At 38.9% G+C, this 21829-nt stretch overlaps 1 protein-coding gene across 1 annotated transcript in view; it reads left to right on the top strand.

Moving 5' to 3' along the window:
* PLD5 (phospholipase D family member 5) overlaps positions 1 to 21829 on the top strand; it is a 397759-nt gene that overhangs the window by 249235 nt on the left and 126695 nt on the right. Inside the window, exon 4 of the mRNA XM_052654058.1 lies at positions 14399 to 14510. Within this exon, the coding sequence (XP_052510018.1) occupies positions 14399 to 14510 (112 nt within the window). The remainder of the gene's footprint in view (positions 1 to 14398; positions 14511 to 21829) is intronic.

The following is a 21829-nucleotide window of genomic DNA, read 5'->3' on the forward strand; positions in this document are numbered from 1 at the left end:
TCAGGAAATGTAGACAGGAAGCTAGTTCTAAGTGTCCAGCCTGAAGCCCACCTTTTCCCTGCCCCATGAAATGTAAACAGGGGGCCAATTGTAAATGCCTAACTTGGATCTCATCTATCTCCTGCCTCACTACAGCAACAAGACAGTGGCTTTTCTCCTCTTCCTCTGGTCCATTGGTGACTGCCACTGGTCAAACACCAGGCATGGACTCTGGTCCTGAAAGAAAGAGCAAGCTTTCCTTGCTTGGAATAGAATGCTTGCTCCCCAGTTTTCTCCATTTCCCATCTCCCCTCATCTGACCCTCAAGTCCTAGAGCAGTGTTCACAGAAGAACTTAGGATACAAAGGCCCAGAAGAACTTGTCCAAATACCACATGCCTTGGGCTTTCAGAGATTATTTTTAGAGCCTGGCTCACTCCTTCCTACCCTCTCACCACACAGAGATCAGAAATGGAAAAAAGAAAGGTCCTTGCTGCCAGCTTTTTCTTTTCAGGTGTTCTTAAAGGATCCATATCCTGTTCTCTCCAGGCCATCAAGTTTTACCATTTCTACAAAGTAAGGTACTGACTGAAAGACCATTTGATTTAAATTCTACCTGATTTTATCTTTCAAATGGAAATAGAAAATTCAAGATTTTACCCAACATTTCAAATTTGAGGTGACTAACCTTTGGGCCTTTTAATTTTACCATGCCCTCATAATTATTGGGATATAGTTAGTTATTGATTGGCTTACTGCACACAGAAGACAAACAATTTCTTATTGAGCTAAGAAATCCACCCCTTAATTACTCAAGTGAACTAACTAAAATTTTTCAGGTGATCCAGTATCATGAAAATTGGCTCAGTTTTGAAACTTTTTTCCATTAATATATTTTTAAAAGAAAATATTCTTATTTCAAGGAACACAATATTTACTTCTAAAGCAACAGAGTCTGAAAATTCCTAAGTGGGAACCTAAATGGTAACTGGATAAGTAGGACCTATAATTGAAAAGCAGCCATCTACTTATCATCCTGCAGTTGTAAGGAAAGTACACCAAGGAATGGCATAGCCAGTGGCAGGCAGGCCCCAGCTCAGCAGAAAAGGGACACAGATAAATGTGGCACACAGTATCTGTGTGTTCTCTGGATGTCTGTGTCCTCTCTGGATGCCATTTCACAAGAGTGAGCTATGTGTGTGTGCCAAGTTGCTTCAGTTGTGTCCGGCTCTTTGCGACCCCATGGACAGTAGCACCCCAGGCTCCTCTGTCCATGGGATTCTCCAGGTGAGAATACTGAAGTGGGTTGAGCTGCTTTCCTCCAGGGAATCTTCCTGACCCAGGGACTGAACCTATGTCTGTTACATCTTCTGAAGTGGCAGGCAGGTTCTTTATCACTAGCACCATCTGGGAAGCCCAAGAGTGACCTATAGTCATTACTAACAGAATGATGAAAGCCTATCTTTTTTTTTTTTTTCATTTGCCTGGAAACAGAAGCACTCATTAAAAATGCATTTTAATCTGTGTCACCAGAGGGTTGCTAGTTTAATTCCCACCCTGAAAAACTCATTTTGTCTTTTCTACCTTGCACTGGGTATTGTTAATCTTTTGGAGGTTGTTTCCTTCTGTGCTAAAAGAAACTGGGCAGTGACCTCCCTCTGCATCACAGTCATGTTAAGGGCTAGTGTGGTCTACAGTTCCATGAAAATTATATTTTCATATTTAATCAAAATACATGGTTGACCTAAGGGTTTTGTTTCTTTCTGTCTAGATGATGAGTTTAGACAGTGAAATATTGAATTTCTAGGATAACTTGATTGCTAATTTATGGGATAAAATGATGGAGTTTTATGAAATCAAGACTGTTTAGGAAAAGCCAGAAAATATGATTTGGCAATGGCTTATTAGTAGAGCTACCAAATTCATTGATCAAAAAAATCTTATTCTCTATGAGTTTGCTGGAGGAAACCAAAAAACTAATTAATGAGCTATGACCTTTTTATTCTTTTTTAAAATTAATTAATTTATTTTAATTGGAGGCTAATTACTTTACAATATGGTGGTGGTTTTTGCTGTACACTGACACGACTCTGCCATGGGTGTACATGTGCCCCCCGATCCCAAACACCCTTCCCCCCTCCCTCCCCATCACATCCCTCGGGGTTGTCCCAGTGCACCGGCTTTGAGTGTCCTATTTCATGCTTTGAACTTGGACTGGTCATCTATTTTACATATGACAGTATACATGTTTTAATGCTATTCTCTCAAATCATCCCACCCTCGCCTTCTCCCACAGAGTCCAAAAGTCTGTTCTTTATATCTGTGTCTCTTGTACTGTCTCGCATATAGGGTCATCATTACAATCTTTCTAAATTCCAATATATATGCATCGATATACTGTATTGATTTTTTTCTTTCTGACTTATTCGTTCTATATAATAGGCTCCAGTTTCATCTGCCTCATTCAGTTTGGCCACTCAGTCATGGCTGACTCTTTGTGACCCCATGAACTGCAGCATGCCAGGCTTCCCTGTCCATCACCAACTCCCGGAGTTTACTCAAACTTATGTCCATTGAGTGGGTGATGCCATCCAACCATCTCATCCTCTGTCGTCCCCTTCTCCTCCCGCCTTCAAACTTTCCCAGCATCAGGGTCTTTCCTAATGAGTCATTTCTTTGCATCAGGTGGCCAAAGGATTGGAGTTTCAGCTTCAACATCAGTCCTTCCAATGAATATTCAGGACTGATTCCTTTCGGATGGACTGGCTGGATCTCCTTGCAGTCCAAAGGACTCTCAAGGGTATTCTCCAAAGGAGTACATCAAGGCTGTATATTGTCACCCTGCTTATTTAACTTATATGCAGAGTACATCATGAGAAATGCTGGGCTGGAAGAAGCGCAAACGGGAATCAAGATTGCTGGGAGAAATATCAATAAGCTCAAATATGCAGATGACACCACACTTATGGCAGAAAGTGAAGAACTAAAGAGCCTCTTGATGAAAGTGAAAGAGGGGAGTGAAAAGTTGGCTTAAAGTCAACATTCAGAAAACGAAGATCATGGCATCTGGTCCCATCACTTCAGGGCAAATAGATGGGGAAACAGTGGAAACAGTGTCAGACTTTATTTTGGGGGGCTCCAAAATCACTGCAGATGGTGATTGCAGCCATGAAAGTAAAAGACGCTTACTCCTTGGAGGGAAAGTTATGACCAACCTAGACAGCATATTAAAAAGCAGAGACATTACGTTGTCCATAAAGGTCCATCTAGTCGAGACTACAGTTTTTCCAGTGGTCACGTATGGATGTGAGAGTTGGACTATAAAGAAAGCTGAGCACCGAAGAATTAATGCTTTTGAACAGTGGTGTTGGAGAAGACTCTTGAGAGTCCCTTGGACTGCAAGGAGATCCATCCAGTCCATCCTAAAGGAGATCAGTCCTGGGTGTACACTGGAAGGACTGATGTTGAAGCTGAAACTCCAATACTTTGGCCACCTGATGCGAAGAGCTGACTCATTGGAAAAGACCCTGATGCTGGGAAAGATTGAGAGCAGGAGGAGAAGGGGACGACAGAGGATGAGATGATTGGATGGCAACACTGACTCAGTGGACATGGGTTTGGGTAGACCCCGGGAATTGGTGATGGACAGGGAGGCCTGGCGTGCTGCGGTTCATGTGATCGCAAAGAGTCGGACACGACCGAGCAACTGAACTGAACTGAACTGAACTGAATTAGAACTGATTCAAATGTGGTATTTTTAGTGGCTCAGTTATATTCTATTTTGTATATGTACCACGACCTTCTTATCCATTTGTCTGCTGATGGACATCTAGGTTTCTTCCATGTCCTAGCTGTTGTAAACAGTGCTGTGATGAACACTGGGGTACACCTGTCTCTTTCAATTCTGGTTTCCTCAGTCCATATGTCCAGCAGTGGGACTGCTGGGTAGTATGGTAGTTCTATTTCCAGTTTTTTGAGTAATCTCCACACTGTTCTCCATAGTGGCTCTACTAGTTTGCATTCCCACTAACAATGTAAGAGGGTTCCCTTTTCTCCGCACCCTCTCCAGCATTTATTGCTTGTAGATTTTATGATAGCAGTCATTCTGACTGGCATGAGATGGTACCTCATTGTGACTTTGATTTGCATTTCTCTGATAATGAGTAATGTTGAACATCTTTACATATTTTTGTTAGCCATGTGTATGTCTTCTTTGGAGAAATGTCTGTTTAGTTCTTTGGCCCATTTTTTGATTGGGTCGTTTATTTTTTTGGTATTGAGCTGCATGAGCTGTTTGTATATTTTTGAGATTAGTTCTTTGTCAGTTGCTTCATTTGCTATTATTTTATCCCACTCTCAAGGCTGTCTTTTCACCTTGCTTATAGGTTCTTTCATTGTGCAAAAGCTTTTAAGTTTAATTAGGCTCCATTTGTTTATTTTTGCTCTTAATTCCATTATTCTGGGAGGTGGGTCATAGAGGATCTTGCTGGATTTATGTCAGAGAGTGTTTTGCCTATGTTTTCCTCTAGGAGTTTTATAGTTTCTGGTCTTACATTTAGATCTTTAATCCATTTTGAGTTTATTTTTATGTATGGTGTTATAAAGTATTCTAGTTTCATTCCTTACAGGTGGTTGACCAGTTTTCCCAGCACAACTTGTTAAAGAGATTGCCTTTTCTTCATTGTATATTTTTGTCTCCTTTGTCAAAGATAAGGTGTCTATAGGTGCATAGACTTATCTCTGGGCTTTCTTAAAGAGATGTATTTACACGAAATCAATTAGTTACTGGTCTACAGTGAACCATGGTGTTTGATTTTGAAAAACTATGATTTTAAAAATATAACAGTATTTGCTCAATTTAGGAAGTAGCATGTTTGAAAGTTTAATGATCCAGGAGGTTGTTTTGAAATGCATAAGTCAGAATTCTGTCTCTAGACAATGAGTGATAGGCAGTTATCAGTGGTAGACAGATTGTAGAGTCAGGAGTATAGCTTATACTTCTTTTTATCCAATTATTGGCTCTGTGACTTTGAGTTAGATGCTGAACTCTCTGTGCCTCAGTTTTCTCATCAGCAAAATCAAGGTGATAACAGAACCTTCCTCATAGGTCGTCGTGTAGGTTAAATTAGTTAATATTCATAGAGGGCATAGAATAGTCTTTGACCATTTATCGCCTATGTTAGTGTTTATTACTAAATTCGTGAATGTTGTTCACAGTGACTTATTTGGGTACACACTACAAATCTGGTTCAAGTCAGTTTAATTATAGTAACAAAGAATGAGTTCTCACTGGGTGCTTTATACTATGCTAGACTCCAGCATGATTACCATGTAAAATTAAAAGAGGAATTTAATTTCTACAAATGTGGGATTCATTCTGGTCCTCTCTGTTTCTTAGTGAATTCCTGCTGCTTCTCTGTGCTTTTGCTTCCCCATCTGTTAAATAATTCTAATTATATTCCTGCTTGCTTTCCAGTATATTTCCAAGGGAAATCATCATTCAGATATAAACTCATAAACACTATGATTAGCAAGAGTTTAACCTCTTTGATTCTTTTAGAATCCAATCAAAGAGACATGAATAAATCATGAATCCAAAGAGATTCTTCTCAATTATTAATGTTTTCATTAAATAATAACTTTTCTTTTAAATTGTCTTATCTTACTTTTGTTTGCCTATATGCTGTTTTCTGTCTAGACTTTCACTTTCCTAAGGTCAATTTATGTTTTTGGAAATTTCTTTTAAAAAAATAGCTTGGATTTTTTTCCCATTAGAATATTAGTTTTGTTGTTGTTCAGTCACTCAGTCGTGTCCAACTCTTTGTGACCCTGTGGAATACTTTTATAAATACTATAAAAAAAACCTGGAAATTACAGAGAAATGAAAGAGAACAAAATCATCCATGTGATCATCAGCAAACATTTTGTAATGGTTATTTTATGCATAATCATATACATGGGATCATATAAAGAAACTTGTATTTTAATTTTGAACTTAATGTCATACCATAAATATCTTTCCACGTTATTAGAAACCTTGGTAAACATCATTTTAAATTGGCTGCCTAATATACAAATGTAGTGTACATACCAGATTAAACATATATAACTATTTCTCTATTATTGAACATTTAAGCTATTTCTTTTTTGGAAATGAATTCTCCTGCAGTTAATATTTCTGTGCAAACCATTGTTTTCTTTTTGCTCATTCACTCAGTGTCCATTCTTAGAAATAGGTTTAGAGGGCTTAAGAGTCTGAACTGGTTTCTTAAAACAATGGGGTTTTGAGGGAACATGTAGAAAACTCTCATGGTTGCTACCTAGGAAAGCTGGGACCACTGGGAGAGAGGACTTGAAGGAATTTTGCTTCCATTCTCTGCAGGGCTGTCTGCTGGCTGAGAAGAAGTGATTGTGGAAGAGCTGCAGTGTTGGGCACATCTTGATATTCCTCCCTCGCCCCAGTCACATCACAGGCCACCATCTCCTGCAGTGCCATCCGCACGCTTGCCCATACCGCTGAATGCTCTGCCAAGATTTCACGTTGTCCACTCACCTTTTGCAGCCAGACTGGACTTTGGAGCAGCCTTAAAGCTACTTCCTAGTACTGTAGGAATCCAGCTGCTCAGGTCCCTGTAATAAGTATTATTCTCTTGATACTAATTCCTTGCAATTTCCTGGCCCCTTACTGGTGTGATGAGCCCATTCCTCTCTCTTCATCTGTCCCTGACGGGGATGGCTTTGTTCATATCTAAGGGGTGCATAATTGTGAATAACCATCATTAGGCAAGGTCTTGATGATTAACTCTTCTGAATAATTAAATCTCTTAATGGGATGGATCCTGGACTGGCAGCCAGCACGCCTACATAGCAGATACTCTTTGCTGTTATCAAGCAGGTAATCGTTGTTGCTCATCGCCCAAAAAGTGGGCATTCTCAGCTAAGTTGTTGGGTCTGTGACACTGAGTTCCCAAAGCTATGATTGATCCATGACCACAAGACATCTGTGAACTGATATAATGGCCAACATCTTGTGGCTTCACATAAGGATTCTATATTCCATTGGCATGTTCTGAGAGTAGCCGAAGTCTCTGGCCCCCATCCCCAACTCTGCTCTTTTCTTCAGCCCACACCTAACCATCCAGTTCATTGCTGTGCTATCTCATAATACCTGAGATCATTCCCCAGCCCCCCTTTTTTTTGATTGACTCTGCTGTAGCTCAGGTCACATTATCTCACACTAACCTTCTGATTTCTCTTTCAGCCTTCAGGCTTGCCCTGTACCAGTCCTTCTCCAGTTTATAGTCAAGAGTTTTCTTTCAGAACAAAAATTTGACTATGCCCTTCTCTAGGTAAAATCCTTCAGGGGTCCACACTTCTTTTCAGATGATGTGTAGATGCTTTGCCCAGGCTTACAAGACCCTTCGTGATGTGCTCCTACTTAGGTCCCTGCCACAGACCTCCACCCAGAATATTTTTTCTTTCTTCCTCCTTTTGAGGGAACTTTCCTTGCGTGTCTCGGACTGGGTTATTAGTATTCTTGCTGTATTTCCTCTAGGCCTGTACCTTGTCCACCTACCACCTGACACATCGGGCTGTATTTTCTTTTTATCATGTATCTCCAACACATATTAAGGTCCCTGGTACATAGCATACATCTAGTAAATGAATTTGCTCAAAAGACTCTCTTCTTTGTCTTGACAGTATTTGAGAGTAAAGTTGACACTAACAAATATATGTCAGTCACATATCTGTGTTCAGACCTCTGGCAGACTTTGTATATTTCAGTAAATATAATAGATAAATAAGAAAATTTAGTAAGTGTTCTAAACTGTAAACAGCTTTTTTTTCAGTAAATGCAGTACCCCAAATTTTTGATTGCACCGGGTCTTCGTTGCACTGCAGGTGGGCTTTTTCTAGTTGCAATGAGTGGGGCTACTCTCTAGTTGGGGTGCGCAGGCTTCTCCTTGTGGCTTCTCTTGCTGTGGAGCATAGACTCTAGGGCACATGGGCTGCAGTAGTTGCAAAACACGGCTCTAGGGCTTGGTTCAGTCATTGTGATGCATGGGCTTCCTTGCTCTAAGGCATACAGAATCTCCCTGGACCAGGGCTCAAACCTGTGTCCCCTGTATTGGCAGGCAGACTCTTGAGCACTGGACCACCAGGAAAGTCCTGGTTTAAACTTTTTATCCCGTGTGTGTGTTTGTACTTATACAATCGTAAGTATACACACACGTTTTGGTGCCTTTGTTTCTTTGGGATGGGCCTCTAGATATGAGATTCCTGAGTGGAAGAAAAGCAGTATGTTAGAGTACTCTTTCGCAAAATTGTTGACAAGAGAATATGCTGCCCCTCATAAATTATTTCTCAATCTCTTTGAGTACAAAAAGAGATCTCATTATTGTTTTGCATTGTGCTTTGCTTGTTGACATAGAGCATCTCTTTATGTTTGCTAGCCATGTAGGCTTGTTCTTCTTCGACATTTTTTTTCCTAATCCTTCCCGCCAAGAAATTTAATACCACAGATATATTACATATTTACTGTATGTATACCTGTGTTTTATTAATAAAAAAGTGTAACTTTCATTTTCACATACATCTCTACTCTCACACAGGAAAGAATCAATTGTTAGTCCCTTTAGGGTAATAACACCCCTACAGGGAATGCGTGTAATAGATTCTTAGTAGGCCTTCTCCTAAAATGTGTCTCTTATAAGAATTCTTAATTAGCAAATACATCAAACACATATCCACATCACACTGCTAACCAATTATTTCTTCCCATCATCTTCCTTCTTGGCTTTTAGTGTTATTTACTATTCAGTTAGAGCCCTTCATTGCATATGTTCCTCATATGGGTTATATAGTAATACAGTCTCTAAACCTGTATATATCTGAAAGTATTTTTTTCCTTCATGCTGGCAGTAAAATTCTTGACTAGGTAAAACACTCCTGGGCGTCACTCTTTTTCTTCCATAGTTTCTCACCACCAAATGCTGGTTTAGTGTTGCCAACATTTAGCTCCATGCTAATCTGATCCATTTTCCTTAATAGTTACCTTTTTGTTTTGTTTTGCTTTTAGCCAGGCATTTGTAAGAATTCCTCTCTTTCCTTGGTGTTGATTAATTTTACAGAATGTGCCTATTCTTCTTTTATTGCAAACCCCTCCTTTTTGTCTCTTTTTCTCTTCCAATACACCTATTAGCCACATGATGTGTGTGTGTGAGCTAAGTCACTTCAGTTGTGTTTGACTCTTTGTGACCCCATGGACTGTAGCCCGCCAGGCTCCTCTGTCCATAGGATTCTCCAGGCGAGAATATTGGAGTGGGTTGCCGTGCCCTCCTCCAGGGGATCTTCCCGACCCAGGGATTGAACCCACACCTCTCATGTCTCCTGCATTGGCAGGTGGGTTCTCTACCACTAGCACCACCTGGGAAGCCCTAGCCACATGGTATATATCTTCAATTTATCCATCTCCCTTTTCTCCCCTTGTCACCGTATGTTTCCATGTATGTGTGTGTGCCTGCTTGTCTGGGCTTTGATATATTTATTCCATTTCATCTTTGGGCCACTGATTTGGGTCTCAACAGTATTCTTTAATTACTTTTCTAATTTAGCTCTAAAATTGTAGAGTGTTAGTCCAGCCATGTCTGACTGTCCTTGAGTACTCATATTGTGTCTTAGCTCCACCTCCTGCCTTCTTGAGTGGCCAGTGCCCATTGTGTCCAAGCATCTCTCTTGATGGATCCTGTTAAGTGTGTTGGTGTTTTATTTTATCAGCTTATTAATGGCTTTCTTTCAGGTGAAGGAGGGGCTGTATTAGATGGTTAACCTGTCTATCACAGGTCAATTGAAGAACATCTTTCCTCCCCGCCGCCACCCCCTATAGTACTTCACATTCCCAGCCCCAGGCCTTGAGACTTGCCCCAGCTCCTGTGTAGTCTCCTGGAGAACAGGAGCACTTGGTCATTCATGTTAGACAGGGACTGACTCTGCAGGTACATTGGTATCCAGAACCGGACTCTGCTGGTTGTTAAATGCCTTCCAGCCCCAGAACTGCTTAGTTCAAAGGAGTTAGATATACTGGAGCTGGGAGGGAAAGGAGAGGAAAAGACTCGGATGTAACTTTCTTTCAGATACCCCTTATGAAGGAAAGAATACCCCTTTAACATAAAGTGGTCATATAGATAAAATTATAGTGAATCAGCATATAGAAAATCAGCATTGCTTAATTTTCTTGGGCCTGATTATCCTTATCTATGAAGTGGGGAGACTGGTAGATCATTGATCGCAAAGGTATCTGCCAGCTCTGACATTCTCAGTTTCAGTATTCTAATGATTCTGCATCAGTATGATAAAGGGGTGAGGTTCAGTGGTTTTACAGCTGTTTTCTGTGGAGCCCTGGGGAAATGCACAAGAGCACAGAGATGGATTGATGGAGATGCTTGGCTTAAGTTTTTATTTAAATGAAGAGTTTAACTGTTAAGACAAGTTTGAAAACCATCACCATATTCTATATCATCTCCAGAATCAATCTTACAGAGCATGACTTTATTCTGATTTATCTTTGGTATTTTTGTTTTTCCCCCTTCACATTTTATTGTGGAATTTTATCCTGTCCATGAGTTGTTTTGGGTCAACAGAAATTGGCAGAATTTATAACCTCTATTCTCTTGGGTTAAGCAGTCTCTTCAGAGCCACAGAGGGGCTGAACTGGATCTCTGTCCTTGGGGTACCACTGCCTCCCTCTCCAGGACAGTACTGTCTATCATAAGGTTTTAGCAGATTAAAAAAAAAAAAGGCTTAAAGTAGGTCAATGTGCCTGAGCCACTAGCTATCTTCAAGATGATTTATTTGAGTTTAAAATGTTGGCTGATGTATCTCACCAGAAAGAGAGAGTCTTTAAAATACTGATGTTTAAAAGCCAAAGGGGCTTTTGTTATTTCTTTATGAAAACATGATGAGTAAATTTAACTCAGAAAGCAATAGTCCTAACTGCAGATCTCAGCATAGAATAAGTGTTTCATACCTTTTGAAGTAATTATATTTTGAATGTCATAGCAAAAACATGTGGACTGGAGGTAAGACACTGAAAACAGGAGAAATTTAATAGAAATTCTGCCTCAAGCCCAGGTACAGAAATTCTACCCCAGCACAAGTTTATTACAAGTGAGCACTATAATTAAAAATTTTAAGAATCCTTGGTGTAAGTAATCAGCACATATGATAGGCTACCCACTCCAGTATTCTTGGGCTTCCCTGGTGGCTCATATGGTGATGGGTTCGATCCCTGGGTTGGGAAGATCCCCTGGAGAAGGGAAAGGCTACCCAGTCCAGTATTCTGGCCTGGAGACTTCCATGGACTGCATACTCCATGGGGTCGCAAAGAGTCAGATACAGCTGAGGGAAAAGGGCTTCCCTGAGCTATCAGGGAAGTAAAAATAAGGTTTACTTAAAGATAGTCTGCCACTATCTGTAACTTTTGGAGTTTCAATTTTCATTCGTGTTTGAGAGTTCTGGTTTTTCTCACAAAAATCACACAGTGGGAATCACTTTAAGGCACACAGCCAGAAATACAGATAGGTTAGAAGATCTCCTGTGTTTCGTTTTTGCTAAATATATTGTTAACTAAGAACAACAACAACAACAAAAGTTTGTTTAAAAATACTGGCTCACTAACCATGGGGACTCACAGAACACACAAAGTACATGTGCCCTTTCCCTCAGTGAAAGTGAAAAATACAAACATTTATGTGACTATGAGATGGCCATGCATCTAAGGCTCTAGAAATCTGGGCTATAAAGGCATCAGCCAGCCTTCAAGGGTGTGTGACAAGAGTGTAGCAACTTGGCAGAGTGACAAAGCTAACAGAGAGGAGGTCGTGCTGGTGGCAGGCAGCTTGGCAGAAAGTCCCACAAAGTCCCACCAAGGGCATCTTCCCTTACACCCAGTGTCAGAGCCTCTCACTGCCAAGCCCTCACTTCTCCATAGTAAATTTGAAATTTATATGGACCCTGAAATCAGCAAATCATCAACCGTTTCTTCCCTATCCATCTCCCTCTGCCTCCTTATATCTCCTTCTCTCTCCCTCTCCCTCTCCCCTCTTACTTCTTTATTTAAAAAGCAATTTGCAACTACCTAATGCCCTCATTCGACATCCCTTATGGTGGCTCAGACGGTAAAGCGCCTGTCTACAATGCAGGAGACCTGGGTTCGATCCCTGGGTTGGGAAGATCCCTTGGAGAAGGAAATGGCAATCCACTCCAGTACTATTGCCTGGAAAAGCCCATGGACAGAGGAGTCTGGTAGGCTACAGTCCATGGGGTCGCAAAGAGTCGGACACGACTGAGTGACTTCACGTTCACGTTCACGTTCATTTTATGGGGAGGCTGCCTCCAGGTTCTGCATGTGGAGTAATTTGGTCACTTTTTTTCAGGCTTATTTGTTTCTCATAATTTTATTTATTTGTTTGTTTTTGGCTGTGCTGAGTCTTCATTGCTGCATGCAGGCTTTTCTCTACTTGGGGGAAATGGAGGCTACTCTCTAGTTGCTGTGTGCAGGCTTCTGATTGCAGGCTTCTGTCGAAGAGGATGGGCTCTAGGGCATGCAGGCTTCAGTAGTTGTGGCACGTGGGTTCAATAGTTGTGGTTCCCAGGCTCTCAAACAAGGCTCACTCTGTGGTGATCTTTCCCGACCAGGGATCAAAGTCATGGGATCTTCCCCGACCAGGCATCAAAGTCGTGTCTCCTACATTGGCAGGTGGATTCTTTACAACTGAGCTACCAGGGAAGCCCAAATTTGGTCACTTTTGATGAGTTCTTTTGGGGGCAACCTTTACCAGCATGGTTAGACAAAAAGGAAACTTCCATGCCTGGTACGGGGTGCAACTCCTCCATCCTCAAACGTGGGGGGATTTGGGATCTTAGGCGATACTGCACCAGCTCCAGGCAGGAGATGGCTGGATTATGCCAGACACTCCTCCCTGCAGTCAGCTGGCACCCTAGCACAGGCATACCAGCCCTTTGCTCCTTCACATTCCAAAGCTTTAGGGTTTTGATCTTTGGTCTCTTTCTTTTCTAAGACCCAATTGCAAGAATCACTGCTCTGCATCTCCATTCCATCCATTTACTTTCTTAGTCTTCAAATTCTTTCTCCATAATCATTATCAATACTCTATTCTAATCAAAGTAAGATAAAACTTTACCACTTGGGGGCCATTAAGACCAAAGCCTTATTGCCTGTTTAGCCTATGAGGGCTTTTGAGTTTGTGGCTGAATAACACAAACCTGAAAAACCAATAAAGGAAGACCAGTTCCCTCTTATGATAAGGAGAAGGAGTCTATGAAAACACTATGGAAAAGAGAAAATAAACAGGATAACATTGCAATCCACTCACTTGCAATGATGTAATATGAACCCACCACTATGCAGAGTCTCCCTGAGATTGATTTAAAAAATTTATTTTTTACTATAAAAATTATGTTCGTGAAATCTAATAAAGGAAAACTTTATTTTTTTCAGTTTTTTTAGGCTAGGGTAATAATTATAGATTTCCAGTTGAATTCCATAAAACAAATTTGAAATGAGAAAGTGAATTTAGGTAAATCCCTCATAAGTAGTGAAAGTGAAAGTCACTCAGTTGTGTCCAACTTTTTGTGACCCCATGGACTGTATAGTCCATGGAATTCTCCAGGCCAGAATACTGGAGTGGGTAGCCTTTCCCTTCTCCGGGGAATCTTCCCAACCCAGGGATTGAACCCAGGTCTCCCACATTACAGGCGGATTCTTTACCAGCTGAGCCACAAGGGAAACCTGGCGGGCTCCAGTCCATGGAGTCACAAAGAGTCAAACATGACTGAGCGACTAACACTGGATAAGTAGTCATGATTCCCCCCGTAATAGCTAACACTTAAAGGATACTTACCTACTAGTAACCCTTAATCCTCACAAAAACCCTTTAAAGTAAATATTAATATTATCAGCATTTCACTGAGGAAGAAAGTGAAATTCATTTCACTGAATTAAGAAACAATTTGTAAATTGGAAAATCAGCTGGAATCTGGGTCTTTCTGGGCCCAGTCACAACTGTTTAAAATTCTCTGCCTCTTCATGTGTAGATACTTAAGAGTTCTTGAAAAAGTAAAAAAAAAAAAAAAAAGAGTAAATTTGCATTGTAGCATTGAAATGATTTTTGCAATAATTGTTGAGTTGCACAGTACTCAAAAAAACAATGTAATCTGTGTTTGTACTACTACTCCATTTCTGTAAACTCTTTTGAAAAAATTTTCCATGAATACCAAGTGCTGAAGTGCTTGCCTTTTAAAATTTGAATGAATAGTTTTAATTTTCAATGTTTATTTATTCCTATTTAAAACAGCATAATTTTAGGTTTTCTGACTTTGGTTCTGAATGTTTTTTCTAGGGTCAACGTCTTTTCGAAAAGTTGCTCCAACTGACTTCTCAAAGTATTGAAATCAAGCTAGTGAGTGATGTAACAGCTGATTCAAAGGTATTAGAAGCCTTGAAATCAAAGGGTAAGGCCAAGGTTGACATGGTACTCTACCTCTGGGTGTTCTGTTCCAGTACATTTAATTCTATTTAGAGTAGTACATGATTTCTTTATACACAATTTCTTTATAATCAACACACTTGACTTAGTACACTTCTTGTTTGTCCTTTGAAAAACAGCCTGATTAAAGCCTTTAAATGAGAGAACTAATTAATCAATTCTACTGGGATTTTTAAAATAGTGTTGTTGCATATTAGCTTATGCAAAGTACTCTACTGGCCATTAGATGATAATTAACTAGAAAGAAGAATCTTTCCCTCTGTAAACACTTCAGTGATGTGATTAGAGAGAAGAGCCACTTCTATCAGAACAAACATTGGATTTCTGGTTTTCTCTTGACCGTTAGATGGACGTTCTCTTTGTGCTACATATATTGTTTGAAATAATATAGTCAGAGGTAGGAGTCTATGAGTCACCACCTTATTCACGACTTTTAAGGTAATTCTGCAGGAGACCATCATTTGTTTGGTCACTTTACGATTTGCTTCACACTTTCTGAACACTGAGGATAATTATGAAATAAATTTCTTCATTTTGCTGTATCTTTACTAACTGAACTCTCACTTATAAAGAGTTTTTACTGATTTATAAAAAAAAAATACATATATATACATACTCTGAATTTGCTATGCAGACTGTAAGCCTGTGAATGACATATAATAAATGTCAGAAATTTATTATTAACAGAAATAACAGAAATATTTTGATGAACCATTTGAAATCTGCGTTGGAATACTTTGCTTTGGGGTATCTTTTATTTTTTTAGGGAGAGTTCCTAGGCTTTTGGTAAAGTTCCAGGAAGGTTTGTCCTGAATAGTTCACAAAAGACAGGTCAATGTAAGACTAGCCATGAGCGACTTCAGCTGTGAAGGAGTTCCTGAGGTTGGAAGTTAATCGAATCTATCCTTCCTCCCCTCCCCTGCCCTCGCCTTGGCAACCGCAGGCCTGTTCTCTGTGGCGGTAGGTGTTCATAGATAGGGTCGTTTGTGTCATATTCCAGATTCTGCATGAGAGTGAAATTGTGTAGTATTTGTCTTTTTCTTTCTGACTGACTCACTTCACTTAAATATGATAATCTCTACTTGCATCCAGGAATCCTAATGAGCATTCTTTGGGCATTTTCAGATCATTTTGGCTTCCTCACCACAAAGAATTTACCAAACAGTAAATATTTAATTGGCATTTCCTTGTGATTAAATCTTACTCATCTAAGTCAGAACTTTAATATCTGAAATAAGAATATCACACGTTCATTTTCCTTAATAACTCTATTTTAAAAATAAATCATTAATTATATTTTATTTCTCCATGATTCTTTAATAACTTGTGGTAAAACAAGAAATGAAAATTGGCAATTATGTGTATTAGATAGTTCATTTTTACTTTTCCAAACAGTTCAGATTTGGAGATCAGCAAGCTTTTCATAGTAACTAGTCTGATAAAACTCTAAAATATTACTTGAAAAAGAAAATATGGCTTTAGCGAGGATAAAATATTTTGATTTCAGGTTTACAAGCATATAAAAGGTAGAGGTTGTTTCATATCAGAGGGGCAAACAGCTTTGAAATTAGACTGCTATCCCTTAATTCCTAATTTTAATTTCCAATTATCTGCTCAGAATTTTAGAAAAAAGATTACCACAGAATAGTTTAATAGTTGATAGAGCTACATCTGGGTGATGCTATTTTTCTAGTGCCACAAATGCTAGCTATCTCATAGCAATACAATCTGTACATTTTAAGTATTGTACAAGTAGTACCAATTTCTCATTATTAATCAGTGTGTTCACAGAATACTTCATAATGTAAAACTCGACCTATAGAGAAAAATATACAAAAATTTCTATTTGTCAGTGAAAGCTGTTTCTTTTTTTCCTCCAGTTTTATTGAGATATAATCAACAAATTTGGGTCAGGAAGGTCCCCTGGATGAGGGCATGACAACCCACAATATTCTTTCCTGGAGAATCCCATGGACAGAGGAGCCTGGCAGGCTGCAGTCCACAAAGTCACACAGAGTCGGACGTGACTGCAGTGACTTAACATGAATGCACACACATGCAATCAACATATAAAATTATATATATTTAAATGGTACAATGTGGTGATTTAATATACATTGATGGTCTGAAATGATGACCGCATTAGGGTTAATTAATCACTTTACACAGTTACCTTTTTTTTTCTATTTTGTGGTGAGAACTCTTAAGATCTACTGTCTTTACCAAATTTCAAGTGTGCAATACAGTGTTATTACCTGTAGTCACTATGCTGTACATTAGATCTATAGAATTTACTCATATTTTTAAATTGAATTACAGTTGATCTACAATGTGTTAATTTCTGCTGTACAACAAAGTGATTCAGTTACACATATATGTACATTCTTTTTACATTCTTTTCTATTATGATTTATCATAGGGTATTGAATATAGTTTCCTGTGATATATGGTAGAACCTTGTTTATCAATTCTATATATAATAGCTTACATCTGCTCACCCCAACTTTCCACTCCATCCCTGTCCCAACCCCACTTCCACCTTGGCAACCACAGCTCTGTTCTGTATGACTGTGAGTGTATTTCTGTTTCATAGATAGGATCATTCGTGTCACTCTTGAGATTCCACATACAAGTGACATCGTATAGTATTTGTCTTTTTCTTCCTGACTTCACTTAGTTGATAATATCTAGTTGCATCCATGCCTGCTGCAAATGACATTATTTCATTCTTTTTCACGGCTGAGTACTGTTCCATTGTATATACGTACCACATCTTCTTTATCCACTCATCTATCGGTGGGCATTAGGTTGTTTTCATGTTTTGGCTATTGTAAACAGTGTTGCTATGAGCACAGGAATGCATGCCATTTTTTGATTTATAGTTTTGTCTGGGTATATATGTCCAGGAGTGGGATTGCTGGATCATATGGCAATTCTATTTTTAGTTTTCTGAGGAACTTCCATACTGTTTTCCATAGTGGCTGCACCAGCTTACATTCATACGTTACAGTTCATACATCTTATGAACAGCATAGGAAGATTCCCTTTGCTCCATACCCTTTCCAGCATTTGTTATTTGTAGATGTTTTAATGATGTCCACTCTGAGTGGTGTGACGTGGTACCTCAGTTGTAGTTTTGATTTGAACTCTCTTAGTGGTGCTGAGCATCTTTTCATTGGCCATCTGAATTTCTTCTTGGAGAAATGTATATTTAGGACTTCTGCCCATTTTTCAATTTTTTTTATTGCTGTTGTTATTGAGTTTTATGAGCTATTTATATATTTTGGAAATTAAGTTCTTGCTGGTTGCATCATTTGCCAATATTTTCTCTCATTCTTTTCATTTTGTTTATGGTTTCCTTTACTGTGTAAAAGCTTGTAAATTTAATTAGATCCCATATTTTAATTTTTGCTTTTATTTCCACTGCCTTGGGAGACTGACCTAAGAAAACATTGGTATAATTTATCTCAGAGAATGTTTTGCCTATGATTTCTTCTAGGAGTTTAATGGTGTCATGTCATATTTAAGTTGTTAAGCCTTTTTGAGTTTATTTTTGTGTATGGTGTGATTTTTGTATATTGATTTACAAGCACCTGTACAATTTGCCCAACATCACTTGCTGAAGAGACGTTTTCCCATTGTATATACTTACTTCCTTTGTCAAAGATTAATTGACTATAGGTGTGTGGGTTAATTTCTCAGTTCTCTGTTTTTGTGCCAGTACCACACCATTTTGATTACTATGTCTTTGTATTTAACAGCATTGTCTGAAGCCTGAGAGGGTTCTGCATCCTGCTTTAAAACTTAATCATCACTGAGGACTTCCCAGGTGGCACTAGGGGTAAAGGACCTGCATGCTACTGCAGGAGACATAAGAAACAAGGTTTCAATCCCTGAGTCCAGAAGATCCCCAGGAGGAGGGCATGGCAACCTACTCCAGTATTCTTGCCTGGAGAATCCCATGGACAGAGGAGCCTGGAGGGCTACAGTGCGTAGGGTCACAGAGAGTCAGACACAACTGAAGTGACTTAGCACACGTGGATGCCTCTTATAACTGAAAGTTTGCACCCTTTGACCACCATCTCCCTATTTCTCCCAAACACACTCCCCCAGTCCCTGGTACCTATTGTTCTACTCTCTGTTTCTATGAATTTGACTTATTTATTTATTTTAGGTTCCAGAGTTCAATGAGACAACACAGTATTTGTCTTTCTCACGCTGGCTTATTTCAGTCAGAATAATGTCCTCTAGTTTCATCTGTGTTGTTGCAACAAGCAGGATTTCCTTCTCTCTCATGGCTGAGTAACATATTCCACTGTGTGTTTGTTTGTGTGTGTATGCATGCACCCATCTTCTTTATCCAGTCATCCATTAACAGACTTTTAGCTTTGATATATCTTTGTTAATGTGAACAATGCAACAATGAAAATGGAAGTGCAGACATCTCTTCAAGATACTGATTTTTGTTTCTGTTGGATATGTACCAAGAAGTGGGACTGCTGAATCATATGTTGGCTTTATTTTACATTTATTTTTAGAAAACTCCATACTGTTTTTCATAGTGGTTGTACCAATTTACAGTCCAACAAACAGTACAAAGAGTTCCCTTTCTCTACATCCTCATCAACATCTATCTCTTAGCTTTTTTATAAGAGCCATCTTAATGCATGAAGTGACATCTTCTTGTGGTTTTGATTTTCATTTCCTTCATGACTAGCAATGTTGAGCACCTTTTCAGGTTCACTTCAGTTCAGTTCAGTGACTGAGTCGTGTCTGACTTTTTGTGACCCCATGGATTGCAGTATGCCAGGCTTCCCTGTCCATCACCAACTCATGGAGCTTACTTAAACTCATGTCTGTAGAGTCAGTGATGCCATCCAGCCATCTCATTCTCTGTTGTCCCCTTTTCCTCCTGCCTTCAACCTTTCCTAGCATCAAGGTCTTTTCAAATGAGTCAGTTCTTTGTATTGGGTGGCCAAAGGACTGGAGTTTCACTTTCAGCATCACTCCTTCCAATGAATATTCAGGACTGATTTCCTTTAGGATGGACTAGTTGGAACTCCTTGCAGTCCAAGGGACTCTCAAGAGTCTTCTCCAACACCACAGTTCAAAAGCATCAATTCTTCGGCACTCAGCTTTCTTCACAGTCCAACTCCCACATCCATACATGACTACTGGAAAAACCATAGCTTTGACCAGATGGACCTTTGTTGGCAAAATAATGTCTCTGCTTTTTAATATGCTATCTAGATTGATCACAGCTTTTCTTCCAAGGAGCAAGTGTCTTTTAATTTTTGGCTGCAGTCACCATCTGCAGTGATTTTGGAACCAAAAAAAAAAAAGTATCTCATTGTTTCCCCATCTATTTGCCATAAAGTGATGGGACTGGATGCCATGATCTTAGTTTTCAGAATGTTGAGATTTAAGCCAACTTTTTCACTCTCCTCTTTCACTTTCATCAAGAGGCTCTTTAGTTCTTCACTTCCTGCCATAAGGGTTGTGTCATCTGCATATCTGAGCTTATTGATATTTCTCCCAGCAATCTTGATTGGTACCTGTTAACAATTTGTTAACAATATGTCTTCTTTGGAGAAATCTCTATTCACGTCTTTTGCCTATTTTTTATTCAGGTTATTAGTTGGTTTTTTTTTTTTTCCACTGAGTTGTGTGAGTTTCTTATTTATGTATTTTATTGGATATATGGTTTGCAAATATTCTCTCCCATTCTGTAGGCTGCCTTTCCATTTGGTTGATTGTTTTCTTTCTGAAAGGAAGCTTTTTAGTTTGATGCTGATCCACTTGTTTATTTTTGTTTCTGTTGCCTGGCTTTTGGTGTCATATTAAAAAAAATCATTGGCCAGGCCAACGTCAGGATGATTTTTTCTATGTTACCTCCAGAGAGTTTGACAGTTGCAGATCTTACATTTAAGTCTCTAATCCATTTTAAGTTAATTTTTGTGAGTGGTGTAAGAGAGAAGTCCAGTTTCATTCTTTTGATAACACCTCTGTTTTTAATTTTATGTTCTGATTTTCTTTTAGCCACATTATTAAAAAAGGAGGGGATGCTGTGTTCATTTTATCACATTCTAAGTGTGATTCTTACCAACAGTTATTTGAATTCAAGAAAGCTATATTCATTCATCATTGATAATCCATGTTTCTATTCTCACATTCATGGATTAGGTTTCCAAAACTTAAAAGGAATATATATGCCTAACTATGAGAATAGGGGCATTTGTAAATTTTAAAATTAATACAGGCGGCTCCTATTCCAACTTGGAAATTTTAAACAGTAATTTTTTTAACTGCTTGCTCCTTAATTAGAGATCTCAAAAATAATTTGAGATTTTTATGCTTATTGAGACTTTTTTACTTAGGTTTTCTGGTTTATAATTATTCCAAAGCCTAATTGTACAAGTAGGTATGTTGTATCTGTTAATTTCAGGTAACCTTAACAGGTGTATTTTATTAACTTCTCCAAAGAAAACTTTATATTATTCTGGCTTTCATTTCCACCCTTTGAGAGGTTGCCAAGTTTGAAAAACCTCAAAGTTTTGTAAGGTCTTTTCTTGACAAAGTGAAGCACTGTCCTAGTGAATACTTCAGGGTGGGTTCCTTTTGGTAGAAGAGCAAGTTAAGCTGATCTGGTAATAATTGAGATAAACGTCAAGGTGCCCTTGCTGTCACCCAGGTATGTTTTCATTTCACACTTTCTCAAAGTGGTTACCAGTTTTGCTTATGCTTGGGTGCATAAAGACTGGTGCCTTTGTTTAATTTATAGCAGACAAAATTCATTGTAAGGAATCTGTCTTCTACTTTTCTTTACAGAATCCAAGCAAGGCAGGAGCTTCTTTGAATGCTATGCTCCTTAATGATAATTAGAATAGTAATTAGCATAGCACTTAGGAGCTTATACTTTGGTGTCATATAGACTCGTGTTAGAAATCTGGACTTGTCATTTACTGGTTGTCTGAGGAGGCCTTACAAATATCTGAGAAAAGAACAGAAGTGAAAGGAAAAGGGGTAAAGGAAAGATGTACCATCGGAATGCAGAGTTCCAAAGATTGGCAAGGAGAGATAAGAAAGCCTTCCTAACTGATTAATGTAAAGAATAGAGGAAAACAATAGAAGGGGAAAGATTAGAGAGCTCTTCAAGAAAATTAGAGATACCAAGGGAACATTTCATGCAACGATGGGTACAATAAAAGACAGAAATGGTAAGGACCTAACAAAAGTAGAAGATATTAAGAAGAGGTGGAAAGAATACACAGAAGAACTATACAA

The sequence above is a fragment of the Budorcas taxicolor genome, chromosome 16 (genome assembly GCF_023091745.1).
Source record: "Budorcas taxicolor isolate Tak-1 chromosome 16, Takin1.1, whole genome shotgun sequence".
In the NCBI taxonomy this organism is placed as follows: domain Eukaryota; kingdom Metazoa; phylum Chordata; class Mammalia; order Artiodactyla; family Bovidae; genus Budorcas; species Budorcas taxicolor.